This window comes from Drosophila miranda, assembly GCF_003369915.1.
Source record: "Drosophila miranda strain MSH22 chromosome Y unlocalized genomic scaffold, D.miranda_PacBio2.1 Contig_Y3_pilon, whole genome shotgun sequence".
Classification (NCBI taxonomy): domain Eukaryota; kingdom Metazoa; phylum Arthropoda; class Insecta; order Diptera; family Drosophilidae; genus Drosophila; species Drosophila miranda.
The window spans coordinates 3,496,451-3,515,359 of NW_022881625.1; the positions used below are offsets into that span (position 1 = coordinate 3,496,451).

Here is an 18,909-nt window from a genome sequence, read left to right on the forward strand (position 1 = left end):
TTTATATTGCAAATAAGTTCCTTCAAGGTTTTCCAGTTGTAAAGATAATTTAGGATGAGAAATGTGTTTACTGTTGGGCAAATTGATCAGGGAGGAGCGGAAAGCGTTCTCCGTGGGATGATTGAACTCGATGCTAAAGTTCCGAATGAGTCGAGCGATGCCCAGCTCGAGCTCCATGTCCACGATGCGCTTTCCAACGCACATCCGGGGTCCAAATGCGATGGGCAAGAACACAAACGGATTCTTCAGCTTCAAGTCATTTGCCGGGCATTGCCCGTTGGAGTCTGTGGCTTTACGAATCCAACGTTCTGGCAGGAACTCAGCAGCCTTGGGGAAGTGCTCCTCGCTTCATAGCAAGCTCAGGGGAACCATCGACACACAGGTACCAGCTGGCACTTGGTATCCGCTCAAAACGCTGTCCCGATTGAGAAATCGGCCATTGCCGATGACCAAAGGATAGATCCGTTGTGACTCTTTGATGCAGGCACGTGGATTGGGAACGTTCTTCATCGATGCCTCAGTGAATTCGGAGTCCTTCTCGGGTAGAACCTTCATCACCTCTTCTCGGAGTACGGCCTGCTTCTCCGGATTCTTGGCAAGGCACAGCAAGGCCGCTGTAAAGGTACTTGAGGTCTGGAAAAAAAGGATGTATGAGATAAGGGTAAGTATGAGAACAACAGACTACGTACGGTATCCACTCCGGCCATTAGCATGTCCATGGCCATAACCGTCGCCACCTTTTTGTCGATCTTGAGCAGCTTTTCCAGTACACTCTGCTCGCTCTCAGGGCGGACAACACCCTCCTTGGCCTCTTTCTCTAGACGCTCTATAGCTTCGTCTAAATACGCTGAAGTTATTTCTTGAATGCCATCTAGGGACTTCATTAGCTTCATTAGCTTGGGTGTTTTAACGTAACGCCAGATGGAGGGATTCATCTCCAGATCGGCTGTTAATTCAAAAAAATCGTCCAGGTACTTGAAAAGTAACACAGCCTGGTCGTTATCGCCCGACTCTTTGAGCAGTCCCAACTGCTTGTCCAGAGCCACCACAGAGACTGACTCGAGGGTCCACCGATTTATAACGTTTAAGAAATCATCTGGAGCTTCCTGGGTATCGATATCACGGAGTGCTTTAATACTGTGAAGGGGGGAAAACATACTTGAGCGTAAACAGGGATTTATTATCAGTCATACGCACCGTTGCACAAACTCCTGGTTAACTTGGGACATCTTCTTATAGTAAAGCCGCAAGTTCTTCGGCTGCATTAGGACAGGATTTACAGCCGATCGAAAGTCGCTCCAGGTTTTTCCTTGTGTGGGTAAAGCTCCCTCCACTCCCTGGAAGAAATCCTTTCTATGAGTCTTCCGATGATAGCGAAGAGTATCGCTGCCAGGCCGATGCGGCCACACTCCTTCGTTCAGGAACACGGCCTCGAAGTCCTTGGGATTGTGAGTCATCAGGTATGACGTACCTCCCATCATACCTGGTAAATATAATATGTTTCCATAGCCGTCTTGCAAAGCTTTGAACAATTTCACAATGTCCAGTTTGCTATATTTTCCTCCAGGCATAAAATTCCGAACAGTAGACAGAAAAGTTGTACTAGGAATCTGATCAAAGGGACGAGCTTGTAGCCACTCTGCATCATTTCTGGGCTCTGCTACAGCTGCTGTGGTCTGCCAACGCTACAAGAGATTTAAAAACGTATATCACTGTGATATCGGATCTATATGTATACTATATATTTACCAGCAGACTGCTGACAGAGAGGGCTGCTTTTTGCGCCTGAATTATAGATAGACCGCTGCGCACTTTCAACATTTTGCTTGTTAGGAACTTAATTCATTTACTGCAGGAGCTATACTGCTAAATCATTCCATTAGCTAGCTATTTGAAAGGCCTGCGAGAGCTTTGTTGCAAAAAGAGCTGACCGATAACAGAGCACAAACAGAACAAGAGAGAGAGAGAGAGGGCCAAAACACGTTCGCGGGAGCGTGCGAATGCCAAACAGAAATAATTGTAAACATTTGCCATATTTTTTTAATATAGACTGCTATGTGATCGACTACGTTATACCTTCTACGGAATATTTAGGAATATAGTATTATGATTGATCTGACTCTCAATGAAATGAAACAAATAAATCGCCATAATTATGGCATCAGATTTTTTGGCCAAATTTAATTTATTGGGCATGGAATGGTCGGTAGACTGCCAAAAGTTTTGGGCCTGATAATAATATAAACAAGCTAATCTTTAGCGCTTTTTTATATCTTATTTTTTTTTTTGGTTCGGTTGTCCTTCTTGAAGGGAATTTAATTTTTATTGGGCCAACATCGAAAATAAATGAAACAGAGATAAACAGATAAAGGTACAAAAAATGAAATCAAACATAAAACGCAAATAAAAATTCCAATAATCTCATCGTGGATTCGGCCACATGCGACTTTCACGTGGCGATGGGAGCTTCAATTGATTGCCAAATCGAGGCCTCTCCTCCTGATTGACCGCCTGCTTTGACGGTGTGTTGGCGGCCGACGCCACCGAATTGTGGTTTACGAGGACATGGCGAATTCGTGGCACAGCCACGCGATTGCGCTGATGCTGAGCCCCGCCGACGGGCAGCTCTGAGGAGCGATTCGAGCGTGTGCCAATGCTGCGTCTGCCAAATCCCCCGCTGCGACGCAATGTGTTGTCCAGGACGCGGACCCGCTTTAGTGGCGACTCGGAGGCCTTCGGCTGGCTGTTGGCCAGCCGCTGTGCGGTAGACGGCGACGGGCGTATCGAATTCAGAGAGCTCATGAGGCTGCGCTTGGCGTTGGGAGTTCGATACCCCGAAGAGCTGGCGGCTGCTGATGGATTCAGTCGCTTGTGCAGATTCCCAGTGCTCTTGGTCATATTGGGAGTGATCAGCTGGATTGTTGGGGTCTTGCGCAACGACATTGTCGAGGTCGACATTGAGGACATGTTCTTCAAAGTTCGTGGCGTGCGAGGGGCCGTTGAACCGGCAGTCGGCGGTGGCATCATCAATTTGCTGCTGCTGCCCGTCCTCGTGGTGGGCGGGGCCTTCTTGCGGGCCGAGCTCTGCTTGCGGGCCGAGAACTATCCTCCCATTCGCCAGCCATCAGCTCCAGTATGTTCTCGCCATAAACCAGAAACGGGCCATGCGATTGCACCTCATAGGCGTGCACCAGTTCAGTGATCTGCTGCTCAATCTTGGGCAGCTTCGAGGTGATGGCCTTGCGTTCCTTTTCCTCTTTAAGGAACTGGCCGCCACGATTGTTGAAACGATTCGTCTCGTTGGCCTTTGCCTGTAGAGCCTGCATGCGGGACCAAAGTTCTGCACGGCTCTCGTACAGATCGAAAATCTCCTTGTTGCACGTGTAGAAGCTCTTCAGATCATCCAGCTCCAGCTCGTGCAGCTCCAACAGGTCTTCGTTGTAATACTTATTGTAGTAGTTGGAGAAACGCTTGCGCTCCTGCTGGCTCTTGAGCGTTAGATCCCACCACTTGCTTATCTCGACGCGCAGCTGCTCGATGAACGTTTTGAGGTTCTGGCTGCGAAGTGACTGGCAGCGCTGCAGCTCCGAATGGAGGATGTCATAGGTGCGCTGCGTATTCTCGGTGCACTCGCGCACTCGTCGCATGGCGCTCTCGTCCGTCTCCTGGAGGCGATCCCACAGCACGTAGATCTTCTCGCGCATGTCATGGATTTTGGAGCGCAGCTCCTGGATCTGCTCGGCATAACTGTTGCGCATCTGCCGCAGCCGCTCTAGTGTCTCTGGTGTTAGATTGTGGCTCAGATCGTTCAGTAGGCGATCCTCTGCATCGGTCTGGGGCATCAGCTCGAGCATCTTCATGTCATGCTTGATGGCCTTGCGCAGCTGGTCCAGCTCCGTCTGGCGCACTGCGCTCTGAGAGCGCAGGTTGTCGAGATGGTCGCGAAAGCCGTCCATCTCATCGGGCAGGGGCAACGGGTCCGCCAGTAGAGGGAGCGGCACTGCGCCCAGCTCTTTGCAGAGCTGCTCCTGCTGGAGCAGCAGCTCCCCGATCTCCGCCCGACGTTTCGAGAGCTCCTCGCGCAGATGCTCAATGCTTTTGTCCAGCTTCAGCTGCCATATGATCAGTGGCACATCGTCGGGCCTCTGACCAATGTCCACCGTCTCATGGAGGAGTCGGGTGAGGTCGCTGGCCTCGGCTCGGAGTGCGGCTATGTCATCCAGGATGGCCGCCTGCTTCTCCCGCGACTCGGTCAGCAGATCCGTATAGAAATTATCCGCGTGCGCCTTGAGTTTGTGCACTCCACATTGAATGGAGCTGCTCCACATGCTCGCCAGTCATCTCAAGGATCTCTCCCTTGATGGAGGTTGGGTCAACCATAGCCAATAGGAATGGGTCTTGTATTCGCGAATGGAAGGAATTTATGTGATGTGTGCAGGATTTCGATTGCACAATGTGTTGCTCAAGGAAAATGCCTCCGCACAGATAAGTGACGCCTCTCGTGTTGGCACAAATTGCACAATGAAAATTTTGTGTGCTTGATTTGCCTCATGCCTCAAAGCACAAAACAAGTTGATTCTGATTGACGTGCGGCCAAAAAAACACCTACTTTATATTGCAAATAAGTTCCTTCAAGGTTTTCCAGTTGTAAAGATAATTTAGGATGAGAAATGTGTTTACTGTTGGGCAAATTGATCAGGGAGGAGCGGAAAGCGTTCTCCGTGGGATGATTGAACTCGATGCTAAAGTTCCGAATGAGTCGAGCGATGCCCAGCTCGAGCTCCATGTCCACGATGCGCTTTCCAACGCACATCCGGGGTCCAAATCCGAAGGGCAAGAACACAAACGGATTCTTCAGCTTCAAGTCATTTGCCGGGCATTGCCCGTTGGAGTCTGTGGCGTTACGAATCCAACGTTCTGGCAGGAACTCAGCAGCCTTGGGGAAGTGCTCCTCGCTTGATAGCAAGCTCAGGGGAACCATCGACACACAGGTACCAGCTGGCACTTGGTATCCGCTCAAAACGCTGTCCCGATTGAGAAATCGGCCATTGCCGATGACCAAAGGATAGATCCGTTGTGACTCTTTGATGCAGGCACGTAGATAGGGAACGTTCTTCATCGATGCCTCAGTGAATTCGGAGTCCTTCTCGGGTAGAACCTTCATCACCTCTTCTCGGAGTACGCCCTGCTTCTCCGGATTCTTGGCAAGGCACAGCAAGGCCGCTGTAAAGGTACTTGAGGTCTGGAAAAAAAGGATGTATGAGATAAGGGTAAGTATGAGAACAACAGACTACGTACGGTATCCACTCCGGCCATTAGCATGTCCATGGCCATAACCGTCGCCACCTTTTTGTCGATCTTGAGCAGCTTTTCCAGTACACTCTGCTCGCTCTCAGGGCGGACAACACCCTCCTTGGCCTCTTTCTCTAGACGCTCTATAGCTTCGTCTACATACGCTGAAGTTATTTCTTGAACGCCATCTAGGGACTTCATTAGCTTTATTAGCTTGGTTGTTTTAACGTAACGCCAGATGGAGGGCTTCATCTCCAGATCGGCTGTTAATTCAAAAAAATCGTCCAGGTACTTAAAAGTAACACAGCCTGGTCGTTATCGCCCGACTCTTTGAGCAGTCCCAACTGCTTGTCCAGAGCCACCACAGAGACTGACTCGAGGGTCCACCGATTTATAACGTTTAAGAAATCATCTGGAGCTTCCTGGGTATCGATATCACGGAGTGCTTTAATACTGTGAAGGGGGGAGAACATACTTGAGCGTAAACAGGGATTTATTATCAGTCATACGCACCGTTGCACAAACTCCTGGTTCACTTGGGACATCTTCTTATAGTAAAGCCGCACGTTCTTCGGCTGTATTAGGACAGGATTTACAGCCGATCGAAAGTCGCTCCAGGTTTTTCCTTGTGTGGGTAAAGCTCCCTCCACTCCCTGGAAGAAATCCTTTCTATGAGTCTTCCGATGATAGCGAAGAGTATCGCTGCCAGGCCGATGCGGCCACACTCCTTCGTTCCGGAACACGACCTCGAAGTCCTTGGGATTGTGAGTCATCAGGTATGACGTACCTCCCATCATACCTGGTAAATATAATATGTTTCCATAGTCGTCTTGCAAAGCTTTGAACAATTTCACAATGTCCATTTTGCTATATTTTCCTCCAGGCATAAAATTCCGAACAGTAGACAGAAAAGTTGTACTAGGAATCTGATCAAAGGGACGAGCTTGTAGCCACTCTGCATCATTTCTGGCTCTGCTACAGCTGCTGTGGTCTGCCAACGCTACAATAGATTTAAAAACGTATATCACTGTGATATCGGATCTATATGTATACTATATATTTACCAGCGGACTGCTGACAGAGAGGGCTGCTTTTTGCGCCTGAATTATAGATAGACCGCTGCGCACTTTCAACATTTTGCTTGTTAGGAACTTAATTCATTCACTGCCAGAGCTATACTGCCAAATCATTCCATTAGCTAGCTATTTGAAAGGCCTGCGAGAGCTTTGTTGCAAAAAGAGCTGACCGATAACAGAGCGCAAACAGAACAAGAGAGAGAGAGTGCCAAAACACGTTCGCGGGAGCGTGCGAATGCCAAACAGAAATAATTGTAAACATTTGCCATATTTTTTTAATATAGACTGCTATTTGATCGACTATGTTATACCTTCTTATCTGACTCTCAATGAAATGAAACAAATAAATCGCCATAATTATGGCATCAAATTTTTTGGCCAAATTTAATTTATTGGGCATGGAATGGTCGGTAGACTGCCGAAAGTTTTGGGCCTGATAATAATATAAACAAGCTAATCTTTAGCGCTTTTTTATATCTTGTTATTTTTTTTTTTGGTTCGGTTGTCCTTCTTGAAGGTAATTTAATTTTTATTGGGCCAACATCGAAAATAAATGAAACAGAGATAAACAGATAAAGGTACAAAAAATGAAATCAAACATAAAACGCAAATAAAAATTCGAATAATCTCATCGTGGATTCGGCCACATGCGACTTTCACGTGGCGATGGGAGCTTCAATTGATTGCCAAATCGAGGCCTCTCCTCCTGATTGACCGCCTGCTTTGACGGTGTGTTGGCGGCCGACGCCACCGAATTGTGGTTTACGAGGACATGGCGAATTCGTGGCACAGACACACGATTGCGCTGATGCTGAGCCCCGCCGACGGGCAGCACTGAGGAGCGACTCGTGGGCACCAATTCTTCATAGGAGATCCCGGCTTCGCGGTCATTTTCAGTGGTCTCATCGGTCATATCCTCGGAATCGCTGGGCGATCTTGTATCCGGCACCGCTGATTTTGTGCGTGGCTTCTTGTTCGAGCGTGTGCCAATGCTGCGTCTGCCCAATCCCCCGCTGCGACGCAATGTGTTGTCCAGGACGCGGACCCGCTTTAGTGGCGACTTGGACGCCTTCAGGTGGCTGTTGGCCAGCCGCTGTGCGGTAGACGGCGACGGGCGTATCGAATTCAGAGAGCTCATGAGGCTGCGCTTGGCGTTGGGAGTCCGATACCCCGAAGAGCTGGCGGCTGCTGATGGATTCAGTCGCTTGTGCAGATTCCCAGTGCTCTTGGTCATATTGGGAGTGATCAGCTGGATTTTTGGGGTCTTGCGCAACGACATTGTCGAGGTCGACATTGAGGACATGTTCTTCAAAGTTCTGGGCGTGCGAGGGGCCTTTGAACCGGCAGTCGGCGGTGGCATCATCAATTTGCTGCTGCTGCCCGTCCTCGTGGTGGGCGGGGCCTTCTTGCGGGCCGAGCTCTGCTTGGTTGCCGATAGTTCTCCCATTCGCCAGCCATCAGCTCCAGTATGTTCTCGCCATAAACCAGAAACGGGCCATGCGATTGCACCTCATAGGCGTGCACCAGTTCAGTGATCTGCTGCTCAATCTTGGGCAGCTTCGAGGTGATGGCCTTGCGTTCCTTTTCCTCTTTAAGGAACTGGCCGCCACGATTGTTGAAACGATTCGGCTCGTTGGCCTTTGCCTCTAGAGCCTGCATTCGGGACCAAAGTTCTGCACGGCTCTCGTACAGATCGAAAATCTCCTTGTTGCACGTGTAGAAGCTCTTCAGATCATCCAGCTCCAGCTCGTGCAGCTCCAACAGGTCTTCGTTGTAATACTTATTGTAGTAGTTGGAGAAACGCTTGCGCTCCTGCTGGCTCTTGAGCGTTAGATCCCACCACTTGCTTATCTCGACGCGCAGCTGCTCGATGAACGTCTTGAGGTTCTGGCTGCCCAGTGCCTGGCAGCGCTGTAGCTCCGAATGGAGGATGTCATAGGTGCGCTGCGTATTCTCGGTGCACTCGCGCACTCGTCGCATGGCGCTCTCGTCCGTCTCCTGGAGGCGATCCCACAGCACGTAGATCTTCTCGCGCATGTCATGGATTTTGGAGCGCAGCTCCTGGATCTGCTCGGCATAACTGTTGCGCATCTGCCGCAGCCGCTCTAGTGTCTCTGGTGTTAGATTGTGGCTCAGATCGTTCAGTAGGCGATCCTCTGCATCGGTCTGGGGCATCAGCTCGAGCATCTTCATGTCATGCTTGATGGCCTTGCGCAGCTGGTCCAGCTCCGTCTGGCGCACTGCGCGCTGAGAGCGCAGGTTGTTGAGATGGTCGCGAAAGCCGTCCATCTCATCGGGCAGGGGCAGCGGGTCCGCCAGTAGAGGGAGCGGCAGTGCGCCCAGCTCTTCGCAGAGCTGCTCCTGCTGGAGCAGCAGCTCCCCGATCTCCGCCCGACGTTTCGAGAGCTCCTCGCGCAGATGCTCAATGCTTTTGTCCAGCTCAGCTGCCATATGATCAGTGGCACATCGTCGGGCCTCTGACCAATGTCCACCGTCTCATGGAGGAGTCGGGTGAGGTCGCTGGCCTCGGCTCAGAGTGCGGCTATGTCATCCAGGATGGCCGCCTGCTTCTCCCGCGACTCGGTCAGCAGATCCGTATAGAAATTATCCGCGTGCGCCTTGAGTTTGTGCAGAAAGTCCTCGCATGTCTTCGGCTCGAACATGAGGGACCACATTGAATGGAGCTGCTCCACATGCTCGCCAGTCATCTCAAGGATCTCTCCCTTGATGGAGGTTGGGTCAACCATAGCCAATAGGAATGGGTCTTGTATTCGCGAATGAAAGGAATTTATGTGATGTGTGCAGGATTTCGATTGCACAATGTGTTGCTCAAGAAAAATGCCTCCGCACAGATAAGTGACGCCTCTCGTGTTGGCACAAATTGCACAATGAAAATTTTGTGTGCTTGATTTGCCTCATGCCTCAAAGCACAAAACAAGTTGATTCTGATTGACGTGCGGCCAAAAAAACACCTACTTTATATTGCAAATAAGTTCCTTCAAGGTTTTCCAGTTGTAAAGATAATTTAGGATGAGAAATGTGTTTACTGTTGGGCAAATTGATCAGGGAGGAGCGGAAAGCGTTCTCCGTGGGATGATTGAACTCGATGCTAAAGTTCCGAATGAGTCGAGCGATGCCCAGCTCGAGCTCCATGTCCACGATGCGCTTTCCAACGCACATCCGGGGTCCAAATCCAAAGGGCAAGAACACAAACGGATTCTTCAGCTTCAAGTCATTTGCCGGGCATTGCCCGTTGGAGTCTGTGGCGTTACGAATCCAACGTTCTGGCAGGAACTCAGCAGCCTTGGGGAAGTGCTCCTCGCTTGATAGCAAGCTCAGGGGAACCATCGACACACAGGTACCAGCTGGCACTTGGTATCCGCTCAAAACTCTGTCCCAATTGAGAAATCGGCCATTGCCGATGACCAAAGGATAGATCCGTTGTGACTCTTTGATGCAGGCACGTAGATAGGGAACGTTCTTCATCGATGCCTCAGTGAATTCGGAGTCCTTCTCGGGTAGAACCTTCATCACCTCTTCTCGGAGTACGGCCTGCTTCTCCGGATTCTTGGCAAGGCACAGCAAGGCCGCTGTAAAGGTACTTGAGGTCTGGAAAAAAAGGATGTATGAGATAAGGGTAAGTATGAGAACAACAGACTACGTACGGTATCCACTCCGGCCATTAGCATGTCCATGGCCATAACCGTCGCCACCTTTTTGTCGATCTTGAGCAGCTTTTCCAGTACACTCTGCTCGCTCTCAGGGCGGACAACACCCTCCTTGGCCTTTCTGCGCTCTTTCTCTATACGCTGAAGTTATTTCTTGAACGTCCCATCTAGGGACTTCATTAGCTTCATTAGCTTGGGTGTTTTAACGTAACGCCAGATGGAGGGCTTCATCTCCAGATCGGCTGTTAATTCAAAAAAATCGTCCAGGTACTTGAAAAGTAACACAGCCTGGTCGTTATCGCCCGACTCTTTGAGCAGTCCCAACTGCTTGTCCAGAGCCACCACAGAGACTGACTCGAGGGTCCACCGATTTATAACGTTTAAGAAATCATCTGGAGCTTCCTGGGTATCGATATCACGGAGTGCTTTAATACTGTGAAGGGGGAGAACATACTTGAGCGTAAACAGGGATTTATTATCAGTCATACGCACCGTTGCACAAACTCCTGGTTCACTTGGGACATCTTCTTATAATAAAGCCGCACGTTCTTCGGCTGCATTAGGACAGGATTTACAGCCGATCGAAAGTCGCTCCAGGTTTTTCCTTGTGTGGGTAAAGCTCCCTCCACTCCCTGGAAGAAATCCTTTCTATGAGTCTTCCGATGATAGCGAAGAGTATCGCTGCCAGGCCGATGCGGCCACACTCCTTCGTTCCGGAACACGACCTCGAAGTCCTTGGGATTGTGAGTCATCAGGTATGACGTACCTCCCATCATACCTGGTAAATATAATATGTTTCCATAGTCGTCTTGCAAAGCTTTGAACAATTTCACAATGTCCAGTTTGCTATATTTTCCTCCAGGCATAAAATTCCGAACAGTAGACAGAAAAGTTGTACTAGGAATCTGATCAAAGGGACGAGCTTGTAGCCACTCTGCATCATTTCTGGGCTCTGCTACAGCTGCTGTGGTCTGCCAACGCTACAAGAGATTTAAAAACGTATATCACTGTGATATCGGATCTATATGTATACTATATATTTACCAGCGGACTGCTGACAGAGAGGGCTGCTTTTTGCGCCTGAATTATAGATCGACCGCTGCGCACTTTCAACATTTTGCTTGTTAGGAACTTAATTCATTCACTGCCAGAGCTATACTGCTAAATCATTCCATTAGCTAGCCATTTGAAAGGCCTGCGAGAGCTTTGTTGCAAAAAGAGCTGACCGATAACAGAGCACAAACAGAACAAGAGAGAGAGAGAGTGCCAAAACACGTTCGCGGGAGCGTGCGAATGCCAAACAGAAATAATTGTAAACATTTGCCATATTTTTTTAATATAGACTGCTATTTGATCGACTATGTTATACCTTCTAAGGAATATTTAGGAATATAGTATTATGATTGATCTGACTCTCAATGAAATGAAACAAATAAATCGCCATAATTATGGCATCAGATTTTTTGGCCAAATTTAATTTATTGGGCATGGAATGGTCGGTAGACTGCCGAAAGTTTTGGGTTGATAATAATATAAACAAGCTAATCTTTAGCGCTTTTTTATATCTTGTTATTTTTTTTTTTGGTTCGGTTGTCCTTCTTGAAGGTAATTTAATTTTTATTGGGCCAACATCGAAAATAAATGAAACAGAGATAAACAGATAAGGGTACAAAAAATGAAATCAAACATAAAACGCAAATAAAAATTCCAATAATCTCATCGTGGATTCGACCACATGCGACTTTCACGTGGCGATGGGAGCTTCAATTGATTGCCAAATCGAGGCCTCTCCTCCTGATTGACCGCCTGCTTTGACGGTGTGTTGGCGGCCGACGCCACCGAATTGTGGTTTACGAGGACATGGCGAATTCGTGGCACAGCCACGCGATTGCGCTGATGCTGAGCCCGCCGACGGGCAGCACTGAGGAGCGACTCGTGGGCACCAATTCTTCATAGGAGATCCCGGCTCATCGGTCATTTTCAGTGGTCTCATCGGTCATATACTCGGAATCGCTGGGCGATCTTGTATCCGGCACCGCTGATTTTGTGCGTGGCTTCTTGTTCGAGCGTGTGCCAATGCTGCGTCTGCCCAATCCCCCGCTGCGACGCAATGTGTTGTCCAGGACGCGGACCCGCTTTAGTGGCGACTTGGACGCCTTCAGCTGGCTGTTGGCCAGCCGCTGTGCGGTAGACGGCTACGGGCGTATCGAATTCAGAGAGCTCATGAGGCTGCGCTTGGCGTTGGGAGTCCGATACCCCGAAGAGCTGGCGGCTGCTGATGGATTCAGTCGCTTGTGCAGATTCCAGTGCTCGGTTTGGGGTGCGGGTGGGGGGGGGGGGGGGGGGGGGGGGGGGGGGGGAGTCGGCGGTGGCATCATCAATTTGCTGCTGCTGCCGTCCTCGTGGTGGGGGGGCTTCTTGCGGCGAGCTCTGCTTGGCCTGCCGATAGTTCTCCATTCGCCAGCCATCAGCTCCAGTATGTTCTCGCCATAAACCAGAAACGGCATGCGATTGCACCTCATAGGCGGCACCAGTTCAGTGATCTGCTGCTCAATCTTGGACAGCTTCGAGGTGATGGCCTTGCGTTCTTTTCCTCTTTAAGAACTGGCCGCACGATTGTTGAAACGATTCGACTCGTTGCCTTTGCCTCTAGAGCCTGCATGCGGACCAAGTTCTGCACGCTCTCGTACAGATCGAAAATCTCCTTGTTGCACGTGTAGAAGCTCTTCAGATCATCCAGCTCCAGCTCGTGCAGCTCCAACAGGTCTTCGTTGCAATACTTATTGTAGTAGTTGGAGAAACGCTTGCACGCCTGCTGGCTCTTGAGCGTTAGATCCCACCTTTTGCTTATCTCGACGCGCAGCTGCTCGATGAACGTCTTGAGGTTCTGGCTGCGCAGTGCCTGGCAGCGCTGCAGCTCCGAATGGAGGATGTCATAGGTGCGCTGCGTATTCTCGGTGCACTCGCGCACTCGTCGCATGGCGCTCTCGTCCGTCTCCTGGAGGCGATCCCACAGCACGTAGATCTTCTCGCGCATGTCATGGATTTTGGAGCGCAGCTCCTGGATCTGCTCGGCATAACTGTTGCGCATCTGCCGCAGCCGCTCTAGTGTCTCTGTTGTTAGATTGTGGCTCAGATCGTTCAGTAGGCGATCCTCTGCATCGGTCTGGGGCATCAGCTCGAGCATCTTCATGTCATGCTTGATGGCCTTGCGCAGCTGGTCCAGCTCCGTCTGGCGCACTGCGCGCTGAGAGCGCAGGTTGTCGAGATGGTCGCGAAAGCCGTCCATCTCATCGGGCAGGGGCAGCGGGTCCGCCAGTAGAGGGAGCGGCAGTGCGCCCAGCTCTTCGCAGAGCTGCTCCTGCTGGAGCAGCAGCCCCCCGATCTCCGCCCGACTTTTCGAGAGCTCCTCGCGCAGATGCTCAATGCTTTTGTCCAGCTTCAGCTGCCATATGATCAGTGGCACATCGTCGGGCCTCTGACCAATGTCCACCGTCTCATGGAGGGGGCGCGTGAGGTCGCTGGCCTCGGCTCGGAGTGCGGCTATGTCATCCAGGATGGCCGCCTGCTTCTCCCGCGACTCGGTCAGCAGATCCGTATAGAAATTATCCGCGTGCGCCTTGAGTTTGTGCAGAAAGTCCTCGCATGTCTTCGGCTCGAACATGAGGGACCACATTGAATGGAGCTGCTCCACATGCTCGCCAGTCATCTCAAGGATCTCTCCCTTGATGGAGGTTGGGTCAACCATAGCCAATAGGAATGGGTCTTGTATTCGCGAATGGAAGGAATTTATGTGATGTGTGCAGGATTTCGATTGCACAATGTGTTGCTCAAGGAAAATGCCTCCGCACAGATAAGTGACGCCTCTCGTGTTGGCACAAATTGCACAATGAAAATTTTGTGTGCTTGATTTGCCTCATGCCTCAAAGCACAAAACAAGTTGATTCTGATTGACGTGCGGCCAAAAAAACACCTACTTTATATTGCAAATACGTTCCTTCAAGGTTTTCCAGTTGTAAAGATAATTTAGGATGAGAAATGTGTTTACTGTTGGGCAAATTGATCAGGGAGGAGCGGAAAGCGTTCTCCGTGGGATGATTGAACTCGATGCTAAAGTTCCGAATGAGTCGAGCGATGCCCAGCTCGAGCTCCATGTCCACGATGCGCTTTCCAACGCACATCCGGGGTCCAAATCCGAAGGGCAAGAACACAAACGGATTCTTCAGCTTCAAGTCATTTGCCGGGCATTGCCCGTTGGAGTCTGTGGCGTTACGAATCCAACGTTCTGGCAGGAACTCAGCAGCCTTGGGGAAGTGCTCCTCGCTTGATAGCAAGCTCAGGGGAACCATCGACACACAGGTACCAGCTGGCACTTGGTATCCGCTCAAAACGCTGTCCCGATTGAGAAATCGGCCATTGCCGATGACCAAAGGATATATCCGTTGTGACTCTTTGATGCAGGCACGGGGATAGGGAACGTTCTTCATCGATGCCTCAGTGAATTCGGAGTCCTTCTCGGGTAGAACCTTCATCACCTCTTCTCGGAGTACGGCCTGCTTCTCCGGATTCTTGGCAAGGCACAGCAAGGCCGCTGTAAAGGTACTTGAGGTCTGGAAAAAAAGGATTTATGAGATAAGGGTAAGTATGAGAACAACAGACTACGTACGGTATCCACTCCGGCCATTAGCATGTCCATGGCCATAACCGTCGCCACCTTTTTGTCGATCTTGAGCAGCTTTTCCAGTACACTCTGCTCGCTCTCAGGGCGGACAACACCCTCCTTGGCCTCTTTCTCTAGACGCTCTATAGCTTCGTCTACATACGCTGAAGTTATTTCTTGAACGCCATCTAGGGACTTCATTAGCTTCATTAGCTTGGGTGTTTTAACGTAACGCCAGATGGAGGGCTTCATCTCCAGATCGGCTGTTAATTCAAAAAAATCGTCCAGGTACTTGAAAAGTAACACAGCCTGGTCGTTATCGCCCGACTCTTTAAGCAGTACCAACTGCTTGTCCAGAGCCACCACAGAGACTGACTCGAGGGTCCACCGATTTATAACGTTTAAGAAATCATCTGGAGCTTCCTGGGTATCGATATCACGGAGTGCTTTAATACTGTGAAGGCGGGAGAACATACTTGAGCGTAAACAGGGATTTATTGTCCCCTATACGCACCGTTGCACAAACTCCTGGTTCACATGGGACATCTTGTTATAGTTAAGCCGCACGTTCTACGGCTGCATTAGGACAGGATTTACAGCCGATCGTAAGTCGCTCCAGGTTTTTCCTTGTGTGGGTAAAGCTCCCTCCTTTCCCTGGAAGAAATCCTTTCTATGAGTCTTCCGATGATAGCGAAGAGTATCGCTGCCAGGCCGATGCGGCCACACTCCTTCGTTCCGGAACACGACCTCGAAGTCCTTGGGATTGTGAGTCATCAGGTATGACGTACCTCCCATCATTCCTGGTAAATATAATATGTTTCCATAGTCGTCTTGCAAAGCTTTGAACAATTTCACAATGTCCAGTTTGCAATATTTTCCTCCAGGCATAAAATTCCGAACAGTAGACAGAAAAGTTGTACTAGGAATCTGATCAAAGGGACGAGCTTGTAGCCACTCTGCATCATTTCTGGGCTCTGCTACAGCTGCTGTGGTCTGCCAACGCTACAAGAGATTAAAAAACGTATATCACTGTGATATCGGATCTATATGTATACTATATATTTACCGGCAGACTGCTGACAGAGAGGGCTGCTTTTTGCGCCTGAATTATAGATAGACCGCTGCGCACTTTCAACATTTTGCTTGTTAGGAACTTAATTCATTTACTGCAGGAGCTATACTGCTAAATCATTCCATTAGCTAGCTATTTGAAAGGCCTGCGAGAGCTTTGTTGCAAAAAGAGCTGACCGATAACAGAGCACAAACAGAACAAGAGAGAGAGAGAGTGCCAAAACACGTTCGCGGGAGCGTGCGAATGCCAAACAGAAATAATTGTAAACATTTGCCATATTTTTTTAATATAGACTGCTATTTGATCGACTATGTTATACCTTCTACGGAATATTTAGGAATATAGTATTATGATTGATCTGACTCTCAATGAAATGAAACAAATAAATCGCCATAATTATGGCATCAGATTTTTTGGCCAAATTTAATTTATTGGGCATGGAATGGTCGGTAGACTGCCGAAAGTTTTGGGTTGATAATAATATAAACAAGCTAATCTTTAGCGCTTTTTTATATCTTGTTATTTTTTTTTTTGGTTCGGTTGTCCTTCTTGAAGGTAATTTAATTTTTATTGGGCCAACATCGAAAATAAATGAAACAGAGATAAACAGATAAAGGTACAAAAAATGAAATCAAACATAAAACGCAAATAAAAATTCCAATAATCTCATCGTGGATTCGACCACATGCGACTTTCACGTGGCGATGGGAGCTTCAATTGATTGCCAAATCGAGGCCTCTCCTCCTGATTGACCGCCTGCTTTGACGGTGTTGGCGGCCGACGCCACCGAATTGTGGTTTACGAGGACATGGCGAATTCGTGGCACAGCCACGCGATTGCGCTGATGCTGAGCCCCGCCTGCAGCACTGAGGAGCGACTCGTGGGCACCAATTCTTCATAGGAGATCCCGGCTCATCGGTCATATACTCGGAATCGCTGGGCGATCTTGTATCCGGCACCGCTGATTTTGTGCGTGGCTTCTTGCTCGAGCGTGTGCCAATGCTGCGTCTGCCCAATCCCCCGCTGCGACGCAATGTTGTCCAGGACGCGGACCCGCTTTAGTGGCGACTTGGACGCCTTCAGCTGGCTGTTGGCCAGCCGCTGTGCGGTAGACGGCGACGGGCTTATCGAATTCAGAGAGCTCATGAGGCTGCGCTTGGCGTTGGGAGTCCGATACCCCGAAGAGCTGGCGGCTGCTGATGGATTAAGTCGCTTGTGCAGATTCCCAGTGCTCTTGGTCATATTGGGAGTGATCAGCATCGAAAATCTCCTTGTTGCACGTGTAGAAGCTCTTCAGATCATCCAGCTCCAGCTCGTGCAGCTCCAACAGGTCTTCGTTGTAATACTTATTGTAGTAGTTGGAGAAACGCTTGCGCTCCTGCTGGCTCTTGAGCGTTAGATCCCACCACTTGCTTATCTCGACGCGCAGCTGCTCGATGAACGTCTTGAGGTTCTGGCTGCGCAGTGCCTGGCAGCGCTGCAGCTCCATATGGAAGATGTCATAGGTGCGCTGCGTATTCTCGGTGCACTCGCGCCTTCGTCGCATGGCGCTCTCGTCCGTCTCCTGGAGGCGATCCCACAGCACGTAGATCTTCTCGCGCATGTCATGGATTTTGGAGCGCAGCTCCTGGATCTGCTCGGCATAACTGTTGCGCATCTGCCGCAGCCGCTCTAGTGTCTCTGGTGTTAGATTGTGGCTCAGATCGTTGAGTAGGCGATCCTCTGCATCGGTCTGGGGCATCAGCTCGAGCATCTTCATGTCATGCTTGATGGCCTTGCGCAGCTGGTCCAGCTCCGTCTGGCGCACTGTGCGCTGAGAGCGCAGGTTGTCGAGATGGTCGCGAAAGCCGTCATCTCATCGGGCAGGGGCAGCGGGTCCGCCAGTAGAGGGAGCGGCAGTGCGCCCAGCTCTTCGCAGAGCTGCTCCTGCTGGAGCAGCAGCTCCCCGATCTCCGCCCGACGTTTCGAGAGCTCCTCGCGCAGATGCTCAATGCTTTTGTCCAGCTTCAGCTGCCATATGATCAGTGGCACATCGTCGGGCCTCTGACCAATGTCCACCGTCTCATGGAGGAGTCGGGTGAGGTCGCTGGCCTCGGCTCGGAGTGCGGCTATGTCATCCAGGATGGCCGCCTGCTTCTCCCGCGACTCGGTCAGCAGATCCGTATAGAAATTATCCGCGTGCGCCTTAAGTTTGTGCAGAAGTCCTCGCATGTCTTTGGCTCGAACATGAGGGACCACATTGAATGGAGCTGCTCCACATGCTCGCCAGTCATCTCAAGTATCTCTCCCTTGATGGAGGTTTGGTCAACCATAGCCAATAGGAATGGGTCTTGTATTCGCAAATGGAAGGAATTTATGTGATGTGTGCAGGATTTCGATTGCACAATGTGTTGCTCAAGGAAAATGCCTCCGCACAGATAAGTGACGCCTCTCGTGTTGGCACAAATTGCACAATGAAAATTTTGTGTGCTTGACTTGCCTCATGCCTCAAAGCACAAAACAAGTTTGATTCTGATTGACGTGCGGCCAAAAAAACACCTACTTTATATTGCAAATACGTTCCTTCAAGGTTTTCCAGTTGTAAAGATAATTTAGGATGAGAAATGTGTTTACTGTTGGGCAAATTGATCAGGGAGGAGCGGAAAGCGTTCTCCGTGGGATGATTGAACTCGATGCTAAAGTTCCGAATGAGTCGAGCGAATGCCCAGCTCGAGCTCCATGTCCACGATGCGCTTTCCAACGCACATCCGGGGTCCAAATCCGAAGGGCAAGAACACAAACGGATTCTTCAGCTTCAAGTCATTTGCCGGGCATTGCCCGTTGGAGTCTGTGGCGTTACGAATCCAACGTTTCTGGCAGGAACTCAGCAGCCTTGGGGAAGTGCTCCTCGCTTGATAGCAAGCTCAGGGGAACCATCGACACACAGGTACCAGCTGCACTTGTATCCGCTCAAAACGCTGTCCCGATTGAAGAACTCGCGGCATTCATAACAGCCAGCGGGTACATTCCGATGCGACTCTTTGATGCTGGCACGCAATAGGGAACGTTCTTCATGGATTCCTTCGTGAAATCCGAGTCCTTGTGGCGGTAGTATCTTCATCACCTCTCTCGGAGTATGGCCTGCTTTTCGGGATTCTTCAA

The 18,909-nt window shown here is 50.0% G+C and overlaps 1 protein-coding gene and 3 pseudogenes across 1 annotated transcript; all 4 read right to left on the reverse strand.

Moving 5' to 3' along the window:
- Positions 1–348: 348 nt before the first annotated feature.
- LOC117194597 (probable cytochrome P450 12a5, mitochondrial) lies at positions 349–2,802 on the reverse strand. The gene is made up of 4 exons (XM_033399133.1): positions 2,509–2,802; positions 1,198–1,439; positions 690–1,137; positions 349–633 (listed from the first exon to the last, which is right to left on the reverse strand). The coding sequence occupies exons 1-4, from the start codon at positions 2,800–2,802 to the stop codon at positions 349–351; spliced, it is 1,269 nt and encodes a 422-aa protein (XP_033255024.1).
- A 322-nt stretch (positions 2,803–3,124) lies between these two features.
- LOC117194598 lies at positions 3,125–6,261 on the reverse strand (annotated as a pseudogene).
- Positions 6,262–6,757: 496 nt separating this feature from the next.
- LOC117194599 lies at positions 6,758–9,115 on the reverse strand (annotated as a pseudogene).
- A 315-nt stretch (positions 9,116–9,430) lies between these two features.
- Positions 9,431–15,849, reverse strand: LOC117194600 (annotated as a pseudogene).
- Positions 15,850–18,909: the final 3,060 nt, after the last annotated feature.

Bases quoted from the DNA above. Each gene is read 5' to 3' on its own strand.
- LOC117194597 (XM_033399133.1), bottom strand. From the start codon at position 2,802: ATGAGCTCTCTGAATTCGATACGCCCGTCGCCGTCTACCGCACAGCGG. The intron at 1,138-1,197 runs GTGCGTATGACT...CCCCCTTCACAG, and splicing joins AACCAGGAGTTTGTGCAACG to TATTAAAGCACTCCGTGATA. The intron at 634-689 runs GTACGTAGTCTG...CTTTTTTTCCAG, and splicing joins TAATGGCCGGAGTGGATACC to ACCTCAAGTACCTTTACAGC.